General features: G+C 36.2%; 1 protein-coding gene and 1 pseudogene across 1 annotated transcript; both read right to left on the bottom strand.

The window, feature by feature from the left end:
- Positions 1–347: 347 nt before the first annotated feature.
- Positions 348–1,184, bottom strand: LOC140615296 (olfactory receptor 51A7-like). Its single transcript, XM_072795208.1, has one exon. The coding sequence runs from the start codon at positions 1,182–1,184 to the stop codon at positions 348–350; it is 837 nt and encodes a 278-aa protein (XP_072651309.1).
- An 8,486-nt stretch (positions 1,185–9,670) lies between these two features.
- LOC140615295 (olfactory receptor 51A4-like) lies at positions 9,671–10,576 on the bottom strand (annotated as a pseudogene).
- Between the last annotated feature and the right edge of the window lie 9,699 nt (positions 10,577–20,275).

Genomic DNA, 20,275 nt, shown 5'->3' with positions numbered 1-20,275 from the left:
CTTTTTTCTATTTTTGTTTAGAATATTTTTTTAAAAATTTAAAATCCTAAATAGGACTGCACTGCTATGGCTAAGGTTGGTAGATAGCAGGTTGCACAGAGAGATAAAAATCAGAAAGGAGATGGGACACTTAGCTATAAAAAGACAATAACCCCAATCCTCACTCCTAAAACATCTAATCTAGATTATGTGGCTGCTTAATTAAAAAAATAACTAGACATTTGATGGGCCACTGAATACAGGCAGTGTATCTTTGTTTTCAGTCTCTATCTGTCATTACTATCTTCACTTTTCTATAGTTGTTCAGAAATTTCTGAGTTGAGCTTTATTGTGGCTGAAGTTGCTTATCAACCTTGTTTCTCACACAGTTTTGTAAGGATCCGATTTCTAATCTGCTGACTCTTCACAGAGTACACAATGGGATTCATTAACGGGGGAACCAAAAGGAAGATATCAGCTATGATGACCCTAACAACTGAGGAAACATGTTTGGCAAAGCGGTGAAGGGCAGCCAAGGTGACAATAGGAACATAGAAGATGAACACAGCACAGATGTGGGAAATGCAAGTGTTGAGGACCTTGAGGCGGCCCTTGTGTGAGGTAATGCCCAGAACAATTTTCAAGATGAGCATGTAAGACACAGCAATGCGTACCAAATACAATAAAGATATAAGAGCCACAAATAGTCCATAGATGACATTGACCCTGTTGTCAGAACAGGCCTGCTTCATGACATCCTGGTGGAGGCAGTAGGAGTGGGATAGAAGACTTTTCTTACAGAATTTCAGCCTCTTCAGAATAAAGGGGAAAGGGAGAACAAACATAATACATAATGCAGCAAATATGAGGCCAATTTTAATGACTCTGGCACTGGTGAGGATGGAAGTATATCTCAGAGGGTTGCAGATGGCTATCAAGCGATCAATGGACATGATGAAGAGTACTGATGCCTCCATGGCTGAGAATCCATGAATGAAGAACTCTTGGGCAAAGCAAGCATCAGGGGAAATTCCAGTGACATTGAACAAGAAGATTCTCAGCATGGTTGGAAGGGAGGAGATGGACAGTCCCAGGTCAGAAAAGGCCAGCATGGAGAGGAAATAATACATAGGCTCATGCAGAGAGGTCTCTGTTTTTATGAAAAAGAGGATGGTGCAGTTCCCCAGGATGGCAAGGAGGTACATGAGGCAAATGGGGATGGAAACCCAAATGTGAGCATGCTTCATCCCAGGGATCCCAATGAGAAAGAAGGTAGAGATTTCCACTTCAGAGGTGTTAAAGACTGAATGTGAGGGGATCCATTTAATTGTGTATAAGAATGTGAGAGGATCAGAATATGGATCTCAGAAAAGCCTTTCTGCAATGGCATAAACAGATTAGTTCAAATGTGTATACTTTATACATTGATATGAAATTTGGGGATAGCAGATTTTTTGTTTAAGAATTCTTGGACTAAAGCTATTTTAAACTAAATCATTAGGAGTAAAAACATGACCCATGTAGATAGGATATCGACAGAAACATGAATACATATTAATGCATATTAATCTGCACAAGTAATTGCCAGTAGATAGATATTTTAAATGCTTTTTTTGAGCTCATCATACATGAAGGTAGCAGTAAATTTCATAGCCTCTATTTCGTACAGCAATCTTTTTTTAAATTATATAGACCTTTATTGCTGAGAGCTCCAACTAATCCCCTCTGCCAAAAACACTGTTAACAGCAATTCCAGGACTAAAGTCCTAGGGAAATATCAAGATCCAATCACAATAATGTTACATGTAGCCATCATATTGCAGCTTTTATCCTTGAATAAGATCAACTGGAAATTGCACAAAACTTGAGAAATGTTACTATTCTTTAACTTTTCTTCCCAAATTATGCTTATGATTGTATGCTGCACCATCATCCAGGCAACAGATGCTATGGGCAGCAAATTAGACATCTGAGGGGGGCACTTGATGGGATGAGAACTGGGTGTTATGCTATATGTCGGCAAATCGAACTCCAATAAAAAATATACAAAAAATAGAAATGCATGTAATAAAAGAAGAAATAAAGTAACAAGTTTTAATAACAATTATAAAAACAAGACATACCCTGAGGACTCAGGCTACTCTGAGAACAGTTTAGTTTAAAAGAATCAAGTGTTGTTTTGAAAAGTAGTCTAGTTTGTTTCTTTGCAGAATGTGAAAGAGGGTCTAATATTAATCTTCTTCTATACAGAAACACACAGAAACTTAAAAAATTAAAGAGGATAGGTATAATTGTATTGATTTTTAAGTTAAAAAATACAAACGAAATAAACCTATTCTTATATGGGCAACTAATGTATGACAGAGGAGATAAGAATATACAATGGGGAAAAGACAGTCTCTTCAATAAATTGTGCTGGGAAAACTGGAAAGCAACCTGTAAGACAATGAACGGGACCTCTTTTTAACACCACACATAAAAATGAACTCAAAATGGATTAAAGACCTAAATGTGAGACCTGAAACCATAAAAAAACAAGAAGAGAACACAGGTAGTGATTTTCTCTGACACTGGCCATGACATTTTTCTAGATATGTCTCCTAAGGTAAGGGAAACAAAAGCAAAATTAAACTACTGGAACTACATTGTAAAATGAAAATCTCTTACACAGCAAAGTGAGGGGATGAGTGAAACAGGTGATAAGGGTTAAGGAGCGCACTTGTGATGAGCACTAGGTGATGTATGGAATGCTGAATCACTATATTGTACATCTGAAACCATAACACTGTGTATTAACTATACTGGAATAAAATAAAATATACTGAAGAGATGTACTAACCAATTCCAATGTATAGATATTATTTGGACCCTGATTCAAACAAAGTGCAAAATATACCTCTGTGTGTGTATAAATAAATAAATAATAAATAAAAAAAGTGTGATCTCTAAATATCTGCTCATAATAAATTACTGTTAACTTTTTAGCTATGATAAATGGTACTATGTTTTATTTTTTTTTCATTTTTATTTATTTATGTATGATAGTCACAGAGAGAGAGAGAGGCAGAGACACAGGCAGAGGGAGCAGCAGGCTCCATGCACCGGGAGCCCGATGTGGGATTTGATCCCGGGTCTCCAGGATCGCGCCCTGGGCCAAAGGCAGGCGCTAAACCGCTGCGCCACCCAGGGATCCCCAGGTACTATGTTTTAAAAGGTAAGCACATTCATCTTTAAAATTACATTCTGAAAAAAATACAGTTACATTCTGAAATATTAGAAGATGAAATATGATGACTGGAATTTACTTTATAATAGTCTAGTAAGTGGATAACAATACAGGTAAAACAAAATTGGACAAGAGCTGATCATTGTTGAAGCTGAGTGGTAGGTACATGGGAGCTCATCATACTATTCCTCTATGTTTGTATATGTTTGAAATTTTCCATTATAAAAGTAAGGAAAAATACAATGAAAGAATTATAAGGTATACCAATTCTTCTTGAATTTCATATTCAAGAAAATATATCCCATAGAAAAAAAGATAATAGCATTATCATTCATTCATCCATTCAACAAATATTTGAGAACCCAATGTACTAGAAGTGTGGGGGGGATCAAATATATATCATAAGTTCCCTCTACACACAAAGAGTTTGCACATCATTAATATTCCTACGTAATGTATTTTTCTTTGAATGAAATAGACCAACTGTTTATAAAGAATAAAGAGTTCTCCTTTCCATACTAATCATTAATAGTACCATGGAATGCCTTCCTTCTTTGCCTTTCCTCCTTGAGAGTTAGCATAGAGGATGGTAAAGGCATAAAAGATTTGCTTTAAATTTCAGCCTCAGGGATCACTGATCATTTGAAATAGCCAAAGCCATTGGTGTAGTCTATGATCTCAGCATCTCAGCTGTAGCCAGTAAAAAGCCTGAAATACAGGATTCACTTGGGGGTAGTAGTTGGTGAGGAGGAAGAGAGATCTTCCAGTTAACATTACCAGGAAACCTATCCTTTCACTCCAAATAAATGGATTTCCTGAAAGAAAATGATTTCTTGTCCTACTGAGAATAAAGGAAGAAATAAATACAAGAGCTACTGTACTGAATGCAGTGCTCAGCCAAAAGCATGGGTGTGAGAAAGACGAAAATTAGCAGCTCATGAGTAGAGAAAAAAGAGCAGAGGACAAAGAAAAGGAAGCAAAATGTAATGCTCTCAAACATCAGACCCAGTTTCACCATAAGAAAGGAAGCAAAGGGATCCCTGGGTGGCTCAGCGGTTTAGTGCCTGCCTTCAGCCCAGGGCACGATCCTGGAATCCTAGGATTGAGTCCCACATCGGGCTCCCTGCATGGAGCCTGCTTCTCCCTCTGCCTGTGTCTGTGCCCCTCCCTCTGTGTGTCTCTCATGAATAAATAAATATATTTTAAAAAGCAAGCAAGCAAAGTTGGCAATAGAAATTGGGCAAAGCAGAAGTGAACAATTAAAAGAAAGGACATGAATGGAGTCACAGTCCACTCAGATCTTGGGAAAGACTGAAGTATAAAACAAATTCTCCTTTAAATATATTTGCATATTGTGGATTCCAAGATCATTTCAAACCAGTTTAGTATGTTGAATTAAAATGCTTGGGGCGGGTGGGGGGGAGGACCCCTGGTGGGGGGAGGATCCCTGAGTGGCTCAGCCATCTAGCACCTGCCCTCGCCCCAGGAGCGATCCTGGTGTTGGGCAATGAGAGTCCCACAGCGGGCTCCCTGCATGTAGCCCGCCCCTCCCTCCACCCCCCCCCCCTGTCTCTCATGAATACATAAACAAAATCCTTTAAAAAAAAAAAAAGTAAAATGCTTAGGGAGTACCTAAGTGGCTCAGTCAGTTAGGTGTCCGACTCTTAATCTCAGCTCAGACCACGATCTCAGGGTCATGAGATTGTGCCTGGCATGGGGCTCCATGCTGGGCGTGGAGCCTGCTCAAAATTCTCTCTCTACCTCTACCCCTCCCTCACCATTCACACATGTGTGCTCTCTCCCCCCCCCAAAAAAATAATGATAATAATAATGTAATAACGCTATATAGTGACAGATGGTGACTACACTTACTGTGGTAAACACTGAGTAATGGATAGAAATGTCAAATTATTATGTTGTCGTACAGCAATTTTTTTTTAAGGATAGTCCTGCCTTTAAGTTTGAAGACTGTTTTAAGAAATATAGAATCAAAGAAGGACACCACTTAATACAATTGCATTTGTAGTCATTTAAGAATATTAACTTTTTAAAAACAGTATTATTTTAAAAAATGGGGCTATCAAGGCTTAATACCCACAACTAAAAGAATGGAGGTAGACTTGTATCTCACATCTTATGCAAAAACTATCTCAAAATGCAGTATAGAGCTAAAACAAACAAACAAAAAAATTGCTAAAACCGTAAGAGTCTTAGAAGGATACTTAAGTGGTAAGTTTTTGTCACATGTGGTTGTGTGCTCTGTGATATCATTGTTACTCCTTGTCCTCCCTCTGGCTTCACAGGATCTCATATAAGCAGATATCATTTGATTATACTGACATAACTAAATGAATGAAAAGTTATACCCTCAATTTGGGGGCCATTATATACAAATTAAATGATTAAATGAAATTTGTGAAAAGTCACCTTCACATCATTACTTAAGATCTGTAAACTCATAGTTTTTTGTTAGAATCATAAGACTGCTTTCTATTCATCATGAGAGAGAAAATGTAAAACAGATATTTAAACCTATGAAGAAGCATGCTGAATTAGGACAGACTATGGAAAAATAGCTCCTCATGGTCTTAATCATCTTCTTACCAATGCCCTCTGCAAACTCAGAGGTCTCATATTTATGCACAGCAATAACTCGACCATTCGGCAAACATGCCACCTCAGAGCCAGCCAGGTTCAAGTACCTGGCTTTAAATTTCTCTCTGTGCTCGGTCATTGATTCTGGCCTAGCACTTGATTGAATGCTATCATTTAGGAGTCTGGACTTCTACTATGCATTACAGAATTGTTGGACTTTTTTAGAGGGTTAGGGTAATGGCATCCATCCTAATCACTCAGCAAACACACATAAATACTATGTGAATTTTTTTGCTTGAGCTGGTGCAAAGGCAAGTGGTAGCTATGAACATCAGGAAGCTTACCCGTAAGTTGGTAAGTCATTGGACCCACATGTCAGAGTAAAGAAGAAATGGAGGTGGCATGCAGTCACCAGAATTTCACTGCTATATAGGCACCACAGTCTAGCCTGTCCTGCAGAGTCTAGTCCTGCCTCCTGCTGCTTTCCTATTGGCCCAGAAAACACTGGGGATTCCAGCTCATCAGGGGGTACACAGAGAAAAAGAAAACTCCCTGTAGGTGAAACCTCAAAGGCGACTGGACCCCAGGAGAGTCATCCAACCCCCCTGTAAATGAGAATTAATCTTTTGAGCAAAACACCCCTTAAGCCTCCTCTGCTTCTTCTGGCAGAGTATACTGCTGTCTTCAAAGATCAAGGGCATCATGTGAATAATCAGAACAGCTGCAGAGTGTAGGATAACTATGCCTTTTATATGTCTGTCTCCTCCAGTGAACTTTATTCCCTTAAACTTATATGTGTTTCCTTCTACAAACTGATAAGGTTTTGAAAATTTAATTTTCATCTAGCATTTTCAAAGATGGTAGTTTTCAACTGCACTCAGGCTTCACTGTGGAATTTTATAAATGTAGAGATTTCTAGTCCTACTCCAGATTCACCGAATCCCTTTCCTTGATATTCATGAGATAGTGTTGATGTTACCTTGGTATATTATGTATATTATTTTCCATGATTATTATGTTATATATCTGTATTGTTTTCATTGTAAAAACTTTGTTTATTGATTTATATACAATAGATATAACATTCACTGTCCTTATGTATAGGCTATACCATCATCCTTAGAGACATTTTTTTAATTTATTTTTTTATTTTTTTGAGACTTTTTTTAATACTTTTGTTTTTATAATAACTTTATTATCTTGTTTTGCTTTTCATGGAAACAACCAAATTTACTTGTCAGTTTTATTATATGTATTATGAACTCTCATCACATAAGTAAAATTAAAGGTGGCCATTTTAAAATAAATGTAACACTCTTACATTAGCTTAAATATCTTAAAACAATACATAGTTTTTGTTGGATGCATTCCTGAAAGCTCTGCAATTAGCAACAGGCCAGAGTTTTGTCTTCAGTAGAGAAGGACCCAGCCAAAGCTTGTGGAAAAGGCATTAACCAAATACTTCAAACTTCAAAGAACAGACTCTTGGGAAACTTTCAGACTATTCCAGTAGGTCTAGTGGCAGTTTCCAGGAATCTTTTCAATCAGTAGATGATAGCTTCGTGAGACTGTTAACCAAGATCCAAGAGAACAAGAATTAACTGCATAGGACTGAACGAACTGATGGATAACATCCTATTATGTTTGTTTGGAATATTGTTGATATTGCTTATGTTCTATTTTCTAGATATAGAGGAGGATTTTTCTTTCTCTTAAGCTATTTCCAACCAATAAGAAATCAGTAGACTCTGCTTTTATAAAATGAAATGAAACATTTTGAGGTTGTAGCTGATTGTCATTGAATCTTCAGGGTTCAGAAACTTTCATTGACATGTCAAGTCATTTCTTTTCATGACAATGTGTATTTGCATAGGTGCAATAAGAACCTATTCTCTTTTTACCTAGGATAACTTTGAAGACTTGTTTATGCAACCAAGGACTTCACTAGAATGTCATACTTAAAAATGTTGCTCATTTAATCAAGTATGACTAGTGACTTTTAAATAACTATAATTGACTGTATAAAATCGGTGCTGACAAAGCCCTCTCAAGTAAATTAGTCTTTTACTTGACATATAGGCATAGAACTTAAAGCTGGTAAGGAAGGTCACTTCTATGACAGACCAGGATCCTGGGATGTTTTGGGGAGTCCAAGAAAAGAAACTATTGCCTAAGGGATGTCTGGGTGGCTTAGTGGTTGAGTGGAGCCTGGTTTGGCTCAGGTTATGATACCAGAATCCTGGGATCGAGTTTCACATCAGATTGCATGGGGAGCCTGTTTCTCCCTCTGCCTAGGTCTCTGGCTCTTTCTCTGTGTCTCTCATGAATAAATAAATAAAATCTTTAAAAAAAGGAAAAAAAAAAAGAAAATATTGCCCAAGAGTAGATACTCAATGGAGTAATTTGATGAAGACAATTTTTTGGTTGTAGTTCCCTATCCTAGATATAGAATATGATAGCAGCTTTTGAACATCCAATATGATTCTATGTAGAAATCTCCAGCCCTGCAAACTTAAGAAGACCTATTTGGTATGTTACCATTCTTTCTGCATCTGTGTAAATAGTGGGATAAAATCAAATGAAAGCCTTATTTTGTGACCAAGAATCATCTCACTTTGAAATTATACTTTATTTTAAATGGGGGAGATTATATATAGTGCTTCAGTGGAAAGCTACATTGTCTAGAGCACATTCTTATGGGTTATCTGATTCTGATTATGTGGACTTAGGTGTTTTCAATGCCTTTGAGCTATTTTCCAACTCTGCAAGTTGTAGATAAATACCAACAGCAACCAAAGTATTTCATGTAGGTAGACCCACAAATAAATTCTGTCTGGTAGAAGATCAATAGACATGTGTCTCACAAAGTGGAAGAAACTATTTGTACTCATTTGCAAATTAATGTCAATATTCCTATCTATAAATGAAATTTTTATATGGGGGCCTCTTTGAACTGGTTGTATCATTTGCCTGGTACTTTCATTAAAAGAGAGTTAAATCTGGGGTACCTGGGTGAGTCAGTTAGTTGAGAATCTGACTGCTGATCTCAGTTCAGGTCTTGATCTCAGGATCATGAGTTCAAGTCTTACTTTGGGCTCCATGCTGGGTGTGGAGCCTACCAAAAAAAAATAATTAAATTAAAATTTTAATGGATATTCATTTATGTCTTTACGAGAGCTATAATTTTATCTTTTTTTAAAATTAGTCTTTTTTCTTTTTAAAGATTTTATTTATCTATTCATGAGACACACACAGAGAGAGGCAGAGACACAGGCAGAGGGAGAAGCAGGCTCCCTGCAGGGAGCCCGATGTGGGACTCAATCCTGGAACTCCGGGATCACACCCTGAGCCTAAGGCAGGTGCTCAATCCCTGAGCCACCCAGGCATCAATGAAAATTAGTCTTTTTTAAAAAAAATTGTTTTTATTTATTCACAGGAGACACAGAGAAATGAGAGCATAAGCATATTTCATAAAGTGGAAATTATGAGTTAAAGAGGGCTATTTTAAATGAAGAGGCAATCCTCTGTCACTTCTGATCACTATGCATATAAATGTATCCTGTTAATTCTGAAATGAATGTATAGAGTATTAGTTTAAGTATAATGTTAATGGCAAGCATATGTTGTGCTCATAAGGCTGGTTAAAGCAAGCTGGGTGAAAATGGAAACAGAATAGATGTATGTTTACATATGAGCCCTAATTCTAAATCCTAAACGAACATATTTGCAAGGCTGATTCTTTAATCTTAATAAACGTGTTGAAAGATGATAATGTAAAGCAATTAATATACGGTCTGATTCCTTAATGATTTGTTCTTCTTGTTCTGTGTCATTTGCTGATTGGGTTTTCAATGTGATTAAACATTCCTGTTAGCTGTGTTTCTGACACAGCTTCCTTAAAACTATACTTTTTATCTGTTGGCTTTTCACACAGTATATAATGGGGTTCATCAATGGAGGTACCAACAGGAAAACATCAGCCATGAGGATCTTGATGACTGGGGAACTGTGTTTGGCAAACCAGTAGATAACAGCTAGAGAGAATATGGGCACATAGAATATGAGCACAGCACAGATGTGAGAAACACAGGTGTCGAGGACTTTGAGCCTTTGCTCCTGTGTTGCTATGCTCAATCCTACTTTCAGTATCATAATGTAGGACACGAAAATAAATGTTAAGTCTAGGATGCCTGTGACAGCCACAAATAAGCCATAGATGACATTTACTTGTTGTCAGAGCAGGCCAGCTTTATGATACCCTGATGGAGGCAATAGGAATGGGAAAGGAGGTTCTTCTTAGAGTTTCTTAGATGTTTTACAGTGAAAGGGAAAGGGAGAATCAACAAAGCATTTTTGAAAGAAAAAGCAATGCTGGTGACTGGCACTGGTCAGAGGTGTATCTCAGAGGGTGGCAGATGGCAATAAAGCAATTGAAGGGCATGATGAGACGAATTGATTATTCCATAGCTGAGAGTCTGTGAATACTTGGGCAAAGCAAGCATCAGAAGAAATTCTTGGAGAATTGAACAAGATTATCCTTAGCAAGAGATGGACAGTCCTAGGTCAGAGAGAGCCAGCATAGAAAGAAAGTAATTCATGGATGCATGCAGAGATGACTGATTTTATGAAAAACAGAATGGTACAGTTCCCGAGGATGGCAACGAGGTACATGAAGCAAATGATGATGGAGACCCAAATGTTGGCATGCTCCAGCCCTGGGATCCGAAACAAGAAGAAGGTAGAGATTTTAATTTCAGGGGTGTTGAAGGTGGACATGCCAGGTAAATGAGAGAATCAAGATGAAAGAGGCTGGGGAGAGGCTTCTGGCAGTGCTGCAAATATACTAGTTCAGACACTTGACTCTACCTATTGCAATCATTGATATGCATGTAATTCTTAGATATAAACCTTAATGGAGAAAGATAGGAAGAGTAGTCATCAATATCCAACTGAAAACAAAAACTGAGAGAAAAGGAAAACAAATTTATATCAAAATTGAATCTTACTAACAGATATTAGGTTATAACAGGTATAAGTTCTACACAAGGACTGATTGATAAATTAAGATAATTTTATAGCTGCTTCTTTTCCCATTTGAGAATTTGATACTTTCACTTTTAAATATAAACATTATAACTTAAATACTGTTAAAATTTTAATTACTTTACGTAAAATTCAGAGACTAATATATCTTTACACAATGTCTTCTAATGTAGACATGGATTTTTTTTTCCTTTCTTCAAGTCTTCTCTTATGTCTCTCACATATTTGGTCATTTTCTCCAGAAAGATTTTACATCTTTTGTAAAAAAAAAAAAAATTAGAATCCTTATGCAATTGTTGCAATAATTTATAGGATCATTTATTCTCTCTTATTTTTCTATTTTTTGTGATGATTACTGGTCTTGTAGAATACTGCAGATTTTTGTTGTGGAAGCCTGTGATAAGCCTGTCTTTGCTGGTCATTCTATTTTTTTTTATCTTCCCTTCCTACCTTATATGTCTGAGTGCCTCCTCATCTTCTTTTGCCCCCTAACTGTGTATACACTTCTGTAAAGAAATCCCTCAGCAAACACTCCTCAATTGACTTCCTCATGTGCTTCTGTTTCTTGCTGGCACATGATCTTTCATTTCTTTTATTTAGGAATTTCATCTCTTCTAGTCTTTTTTCTTCACTTGAGAGACAGAGAAAGAGAGAGAACGAGTGTGTGGGGAGGAGTCAGGGAGAAGTAGATGCAGCACTGAGTATGAAGCCCAAGGAAGGGCTTAATCCCAGGACTTGAGCTGAAGGCAGATGCTTAACCAACTGTACCACTCATGTGCCCTTCCTCCTCAAGTCTTTAGGCTGTTCTTTTTGTCACTGATGTTCTGCAGTGCAACATGCAGTACACAGGTGGAGATTTACAATTAACTTATTTTGCTAGTAATTTAGTATTTTCAACCTAAAAAGTCATGTATTTTTTCAATTTTGAATACCTTCTGCCATTATAACTTTCAACATTGATATATTGCTTATATATAAGCAATGTTGATCTTATATATGATCTTATATCTTTGTTGATATATAAACAATATATATCATTGCAATATATATCAAGCAATATATATCATTGCATATTGAAACTTCTCAGTCTAACTTCCTAGTTAGATTGCTTCATATCTTCAAACTCTTTATTTGTTTTTGTTGCATTTTGATGCATTCTTTAATACTACTTTCTTACTTACTAATTCTATTTTCTTTGGTGTCTTTAGATCTGGACTATGTAGGCCATTTCTTAGTACCTTCATTCTTATCTTTTTTTTTTTTTTAACTTTATTTATTCAGAGAGAGAGAGAGAGAGAGAGAGAGAGACAGGCAGAGGGAGAAACAGGCTCCATGCAGGAAGCCCGATGTGGGACTCGATCCCGGGTCCCCAGGATCACACCCCGGGCTGCAAGCGGCGCTAGACCACTGCACCATCGGGGCTGCCCCATTCTTATCTTTATATACATCTTCAACTAGTTTGTCACAATAATTCTGTTGCCATGATGAAGAATTTTTAAAAGCTCATGTTTCCTTTTTTCTTAACTATTTATTTTCTACAATTCATGTCTCCTACAATTTCAAACTCAGGTCACTATAATCCACCCTCAGTTTTTCCAGGCTGCTGTTACTTCTTGAACTTTCATTGCCTTCAGAATGGAGTTACTGGACTGAACCCCACATCCAACTTCTTATATTTATTTCCTTCTGCCCAAACTACTTCCATCTCTGGGTTGTCTGTAAACATTTTAGTGACATTTATTCCCCTTAAAAAGAGGTGTTTAGGAGACAATTAGAAAGAAATGCTTAGGAAGTTTTGAATTATATAATAAATTATATATACATACATATATATATATATATATATATATATATATATATTTTTTTTTTTTTTTTTTTTAAAGGAAAAATCCTGGCAAGTGTTTGGATATTGTTCACTTTAAAGTTTGGCAAGCTCTCATACAAGTTGACAGTAAGGCAATGAATAGAATGCAGTTTTGGTGACTAATACTATTGTGATATCCATCTGCCTAAATATTCATCCAGTTGTGTTGACACAACTGGAGGGCTACTGAAATGTTGCTACTAGTGGAGGGCTATGCCTTAGACTAAGGGCTATGCCTTAGACACTAGTCTTCAAGTTCCCCAAACTTGCTTCTAACACTAATCTGATGCAATGAAATGCCAGGACACCTGCACCCGATGTTTATAGCAGCAGTGTCCACAATAGCTAAACTGTGGAAGGAGCCTCGGTGTCCATCGAAAGATGAATGGATAAAGAAGATGTGGTCTATGTATACAATGGAATATTACTCAGCCATTAGAAACAACAAATACCCACCATTTGCTTCGACATGGATGGAACTGGAGAGTATTACGCTGAGTGAAGTAAGTCAATCAGAGTAGGACAATCGTTATATGGTTTCACTCATACAGGGAATATAAAAATAGTGAAAGGGATTATAGGGGAAAGGAGAGAAAATGAGTGGGAAAAATCAGAGAGGGTTACAAAACATGAGAGACTCCTAACTCTGGGAAATGAACAAGGGGTAGTGGAAGGAGAGGTGGGTGGGGGATGGGGTGACTAGGTGATGGGCACTGAGCGGGGCACTTGACCGGATGAGCACTGGGTGTTATACTATATGTTGGCAAATTGAACACCAATAAAAAATAAATTTCTATATAAAAAAAAACACTAATCTGAAAGGAGTAAGACAAATATTTAATGAAAAGCTGAAGTTTTAGTCCAATAGGGGTTGTACAAAATTTTCTTGTTTGGTCTGTGCAACCACACAGTTAAATGCAGTTATTAAATTATTCCCTCCAGGACAGATGGCATCAAAGCATATTTACTGTCAAATTTGCTGAGCTAAATGGGATGTTTGAGAAATGTTGCTTTGCTGCTGCCTGGAGCCCCTCTTCTGCTTGTCTTGTCTTTTAACTCACCCACTTCTGTTTTTACTTCATCAGCCTTACTTATCAATGTCTCCACCTCATTCCAAGCACTTCTTCCTTGATTGTATGGAGATTTACTCCTCTTTCAGATTCCTCCTGGATAGTATCTAGCAGTTTCTAGCCTGTTGTTGCTTCTTAAACTTTCATTGCTTTCTAAATGGATTTTCGAACTAAATTCCACCTCCAACTTCCTATATTTATTTTCCTCTGCCCAAACTACTTCCATCTCTGGATTGTCCCTAAACATTTTAGTGACATTTATTCCTCTTAAAAATGAGATGTTTAGGAGACAGAAAGAAATGCCTAGGAAGTTTGGATTATATAATAGATTATATTGTGTTTCTCCCAAACTTCATAGGTTGTCAATAACTTGGCATTATTTTTGACATATAGTTCTCATAATGTAATAAAAAAAACTTGTTTACTGATAAATCAAGAAAAATGGAGTATGAAAGTTTTTAACAAGCACGTTATTTATTCTTCACTATCAACCTCTACTTCTCCAAAACTAATATATACATACATACGTATATATCTTTAGAAAATTATATATATATATATACATATATATCTTTATGCTATTCCTCTCTGGAAGGGCTATTTTATTTGCTTTTTTATTCATTCATGAGAGACACAGAGAGAGGGACAAAGACATAGGCAGAGGGAGAAGCAGGCTCCTCCCAGGGAGCACGATGTGGGGCTCAATCCCAGATCCCGGGATCATGCCCAGAGCCAAAGGCAGACACAACCACTGAGCCACCCAGGAGACCCTATTTTATTTGCTTTAAAGTGTTACACTTTTAGAGTCTACAGGAGAGTAAAACACTGTACGAAAAAGTTTCCAGTATGTTGTTTCCAACCCAATTCTGTACTTTGTAAAAACATTAAAAAATGCAGTTTAAGTAATAGACACAGAATGTCCTTAAAGGATGTAGTTGAAGTAAAGTTTACTATTTATATGGAAATTGTTTAAATATGGTTGTTTATCATTTTCTTTAAGTTAAAGGTAGAGTGATGTTTAATGTAGTCAGGATGGTGTCATCGGGAATGCTTCAGGTGTTGAGCATATGCAGAGACTGAAGCAGGCATTAAGCAACAAAGTCATGATAGCTTTACCAGGTGAAAAGGTACACATCTTAATGTTATTGACTGATACGATCATGAAGGTTATCAGGTATTTACCAAGGTGTTGGCCATTGCATTTATACTGTGGAGGCCGAGAAAAATCAAGGCCATTCCACCTCAAGTTTAGCATTAGCATAAGTACAGCCATCTTAGGCCCCTGTGAATAAGAGCTGAACTTTATAGGAAAAACAGCAGAATGTCCTCAATGTCCTCGGCAGGGAATCCCATATCAGAAAGACAACAGAGCCCACACCTGTGGTAGAAAGTCCCATATTAGAATGAGAACAGAGCTCAATGCCCTTGAAAGCCCCATATCAAAATGTAAACAGAACTTGAGAAATTCTTCCATCCCTTCTGAAAATCCCCTAGACCAGCCTATAAAAAACCCAGCTGTAACCCACTTCGGGGTCCAAGTCCCTGCTCCGTTGTGTCCGGTATACTTGGACCCAAGCTCGAGCTTGCTAATAAACCCTCATGTGCTTGCATCGGTGTCAGCTCCTTGGTGGTTTCTCGGATTCGCAATCTTGGGCACAACAATATTTTTAGTTTAAAAAGGAGATGAATGCAGGATGAAGCCACCCCAATCCAGTTGTTAAGGTTGATCAGGTAGTAAGGGTTGATCATGACAGTAGGATTCTAGTCCTTCTTCCTGGATATCTTTTAGCATAACAAAAGCCTCTGGGGATGAGAGCTCAAATTATCCAGAAGGACTAAAAAGACCCACAAGTAAGTCCTTAAATGAATGAATTCAAGGAATGTTTAGCTAAATTCCCATTATGCATATGAATTAACCATTTATGTTCAATGCCCAAGGAGACCTTCCCTAGGCAGCTTCATCCATTGCATCAAGCAGAATTGATTCCTTTGTCACCTGAAATTTTGGAGTGTGTATGTGGTTCCTCTGGAGGAGTGCCACATTTTGTTTTCCAAGACCATTATGTTTTTCCCTATAATTTGTTTCTCATATTCAGTTTTGCTACTGCTGACAAATACAATTTTTACCTTAACAAATGATGTTAGTCTTCTTTTCTTATTCAAGAGCATTTGATTTTATTTTTAGAGGCCAGTCTAGCATACTCTTTTAAAAAATTTTCATTAGTTTGTGAGAATGCTTTTTATATTAAAGAATATAGCCTTCTACTGTGATGTGTGTGCAAATAATTTTTCATCTTATGTCACTTGTATTTGTCTTTGTTAGTGATAGTATCACAAGGTAGGTTCTCTCTGAATCACTGAGGTGAATATTTGTGTCCAGAGTTTATTTGGAGAGTACTCTCAAATTAAAGACCTATAGGGAAAGAATGAAAGAGAACTAATGGACAAAAAAGTTGAGCTCCATGCAGTTTTAACAAAGACTACACCATCTTTGGGAATCACTACTTCTAATCCTGAAGAGTCCAAAGTTGTGAGGACAGAAGGCAAAAAATCCCGTGTCCGTCCCACATTTTCTTTTTTGGGAGGAGGTTGTCAAAGGCTTTGGTTTCAAGGTGTATATTGAATATATTAGAACATCTCCAGCAAAAACAAAACATGAGTATGGAAAACATAAAAAAGAAAAGATAAAACAGAAAAAAAACAAAAAACTTAATCCAGGAGGTCATATATTATCAGTTTAATGGGAGGTTTTTGATTAAGCGTTCTCAGGATTATGAATTTAAACAAAATTAAACTATTGCTGTGAAATTTTAAAATATTAGTAGTGATAAAGATAGAATAAGTGATTTTAAAGAAAGATGTATGAACATCTTAAATTTGACTGCAGAGCAAATAAAATTAGATGTGGGTAAAAAAATTGCAATAGCTTGACAGGATTTAGAAGACAAAGGAACTGATGTTTTCTAAGTACTTAGGTGTAATTAATTTAACCTAAGACCTTACTTGAGGATGGTTTCCAATAAACAAACCAATAGGGGAAGAATACAGGAACCCTATTAAACAGTGCAAAACCATAAGGTAATTAAAGTAAGTCCCAGGAGTTCACTTGTGCAGTAAACTAGATGGTTTTAAGTCTAGTTTGGAAAAAGACTGGGGAGAGCTCTAATAGGGCAATATTTAGAGGAATAGGTGGAAGCCTAGGAATTGTACTATGCTTGCAAATTTAGAATAATGTAAGAAGGTGAATAAGGCAAAATAATTCAAACATTAAAATTAATTAAAAAACTGAAGAAAATTTAAGTCACTATGCAAATGGGTATGCAATAATTACATACTATCTATATTCCTATAGTCATAAAATTAAAACTATTTGTACATCTTCAACTTTTAAGGATAAAGTATGAAAGGTTTTTCTGTGGTGACAAAACAAAATAAACAATTTGGAAGTAAAAATATAGTCAGTGGAAGGAAACTTTGTGGATACAAATATCCTCATTTTTATTAGGCCAGAAGTCAAGATATATGCTTACATTTCTTTGAATAACAAAACAACCATAAGCATATCATTTAACTGTTTAGCATAGTCAATAAAGAATTCAAAATAATGATACAAACATATGAAGAAGAATAGGAACTTCTGGTTTCTGGCTCCATAGGTAGGAAGCTTGGAAATTGCTTTTCCTTCCTAAAGTGACTGAAAAATCAACAACTTTTGTAGAAGAACTAAGAGGTGAGAACAAACCCCTGCACCCAAGATTGCAGAGATGGAAAAATGAATACGGGGAGTCACGGTTTACTGGAATAGAGATTCATTAGCAGAAACCACTTTGGGAACTATTGCTGGGTTAGCAAAACCTGAAGTACTAAAGACTAGACTTGAGATAAGTGAAATGGAAAATGGAAAAATAATTTTATTTATTTATTTTTATTTTTTAAAAGATTTTATTTATTTATTCATTCATGAGAGAGAGAGAGAGAGAGAGAGGCAGAGACACAGGCAGAGGGAAAAGCAGGCTCCTTGCAGGGAGCCTGATATGGGACTCTATCCAGGTCTCTGAAGGAGATGCTAAACCGCTGAGTCACCGGGCTGCCCAAAAAATAATTTTATAATTAACAAAACAAAGAATTGCTTTTTAAAAAATATAAACAAAATTGAAAAAAAATAAAATAAAAAAATAAAAAATAAAAAAAATAAAAAATATAAACAAAATTGATAAACCCTTGGCTAGACTAAGAAAAAAGAGAGAAGCCTAAAATCAAATCAATGTCAGACACTAAGCCACAGACTGAAGAAGCTCAGAGTACATCTAGCACGATAAATATTTTTTAAAAAATACACTTAGGCTTATCATTTTCAAATTACAGGAAATTAAAGATTTTTTAAAAATTGTAAAAGAATTCAAAGGGACAAAACATCCTACCTATATGGGAACAGAGATAAGAATTATATCTGACTCAGAAATTATCTGCTAACTTTGGGCTTTGTTTTTTTTGTTTGTTTGTTTGTTTGGTTTTATTTTTTGTTGTTGTTGTTGTTTTTGCTTTGTTATCGTTTGCTTGTTTTTCTGGTTCCTTGGGTTGTAAAATTAGGTTATTTATTCGACAGCTTTCTTCTTTTTTAATATAGGTGTTTATTTCTACAAACTTACTGCTTAGCACTTCTTTTATTGAATTCCATATGTTATGGTATGTTATATATGTTTTTGTTTCCATTTGGAGATATTTTGTAACTTTTTAAATTTATTCTTTTACCTAATAATTGTTTAAGAGTGTCCTTAACTTCCATGTATTTGTGAATTTTTCTGTTCTTTCTGTTATTGATTTCTAGTTTCACTGTGTTTAGAAAAGATACTTGGAATGATTTTTATCTTCTTAAATTTGTTAAGATTTTTTTGTGACTTAGCATGTGATCTCTTGAAGAATGTGACATGTGCACATGAGAAAAAAGAGTTGGGTGGAATGCTCTGTATTTATCTATTAGGTCCATTTTTTCTATTATGGCATTTACTTCTCCTGTTTCTTTATTGACCTTTTGTCCACTGCAGTGGGTAGGGTATTGAAGCCTCCTTTTATTCCTATATTACTGTCAATTTTTTCCCTTCAAATCTATCAATATTTGTTTTATATATTTAGGTGATTTATGGTGCTTTATATTTATGTAATTGTTATATCTTCCTGTTGAACTGAATCTTTTATTATTATATGATAACCTTTTATGTTTCTTATGATAATCTGGAAGTAAAAATCTATTTTGTCCGATGTAAGTATAGCCATCTCTGCCCTCTTTTAGTTAGCATTCACAAGAAGTATCTTTCAACACTACTTCATATTCTGTGGAGGCCGAGGAAAATTAAGGCCATCCCACCTAAATTTTAGCATTAGCACAAGTACAGCCATCTTAGGCCCTGTGAATAAGAGCTGAACTTTATGGGAAAAACTGTAGAATGTCCTCAATGTCCTCGGCAGGTAATCCCATATCAGAAAGACAACAGAGTTCAGAATTGCCCTCGGGCAGAGAATCCCATATCAGAAAGACAACAGAGCCCATACTTGTGGTAGAAAGTCCCATATTAGAATGATTACAGAGCTCAATGCCCTTGAAAGCCCCATATCAAAATGTAAACAGAACTTGAGAAATCCCTCCATCCCTTCTGAAAATCCCCTAGACCAGCCTATAAAAAACCCAGCAGTAACCCACTTCGGGGTCCAAGTCCCTGCTCTGCTGTGTCTGGCACACTTGGACCCAAGCTCGAGCATGCTAATAAACCCTCGTGCGCTTGCATCGCTGTTGGCTCCTTAGTGGTTTCTCGGATTCGCAATCTAGGGCACAACAATTCATCATATATGTGTCCTTAAATCTAAAGTGTGTCTCTTATAGATAGCATACATTTGGATATTGCTTATCGATTCAACCACTTTGTAGCATTTGGTTGAGGAATTTAGTCCACTTACATTTAGTAAGGTAAGGATTTACTCTTTCCATTTTTAATTGTTTTCTGTCAGTTTAATATTTTTTAATTTCTCTTTATTTTTTGTGTATCTACCGTATGGTGTGTGTGTGTGTGCACACGCGCGCGCGTGTCTATTTATCATGGGGCTTACACCTAGCAGGCATAGATACAGCAGTCTGTTTTAAGCTGATAACTGTTTAATTAACTGTTTAATCATATTTCTATAACCTACATTTACTTTTCCCTGTGTATTTTATGTAATTGATGCCAATTTTTTATTCTTTCTACATTAGCTCTCCATTAGCAAATTTCTGTGGCTATAGTTATTCCTACTATTTTTGTCTTTAAATTTATATACTAGTGTGAAAAGTGATTTGCACCTTGTCATTACAATATTCTATTTCTCTTTATCTTAAGCAGTGAGATTTTTATTTTCATATATAAGATTAGTGAGATTTTTTACTTTTTACTTTGTTTAATGTCTTTTTTTTCAAACTGCAGAACTTTTTTAAGTTCTTCTACTTGAACTTCAACTTGAATAACTTGT

This window comes from Canis lupus, chromosome 23 (assembly GCF_048164855.1).
Source record: "Canis lupus baileyi chromosome 23, mCanLup2.hap1, whole genome shotgun sequence".
NCBI lineage: Eukaryota > Metazoa > Chordata > Mammalia > Carnivora > Canidae > Canis > Canis lupus.
This window is presented reverse-complemented; position numbering and strand designations above follow the sequence as displayed.

Coding starts and splice junctions, on each gene's coding strand:
- LOC140615296 (XM_072795208.1), bottom strand. CDS start 1,184: ATGTACCTCCTTGCCATCCTGGGGAACTGCACCATCCTCTTTTTCATA.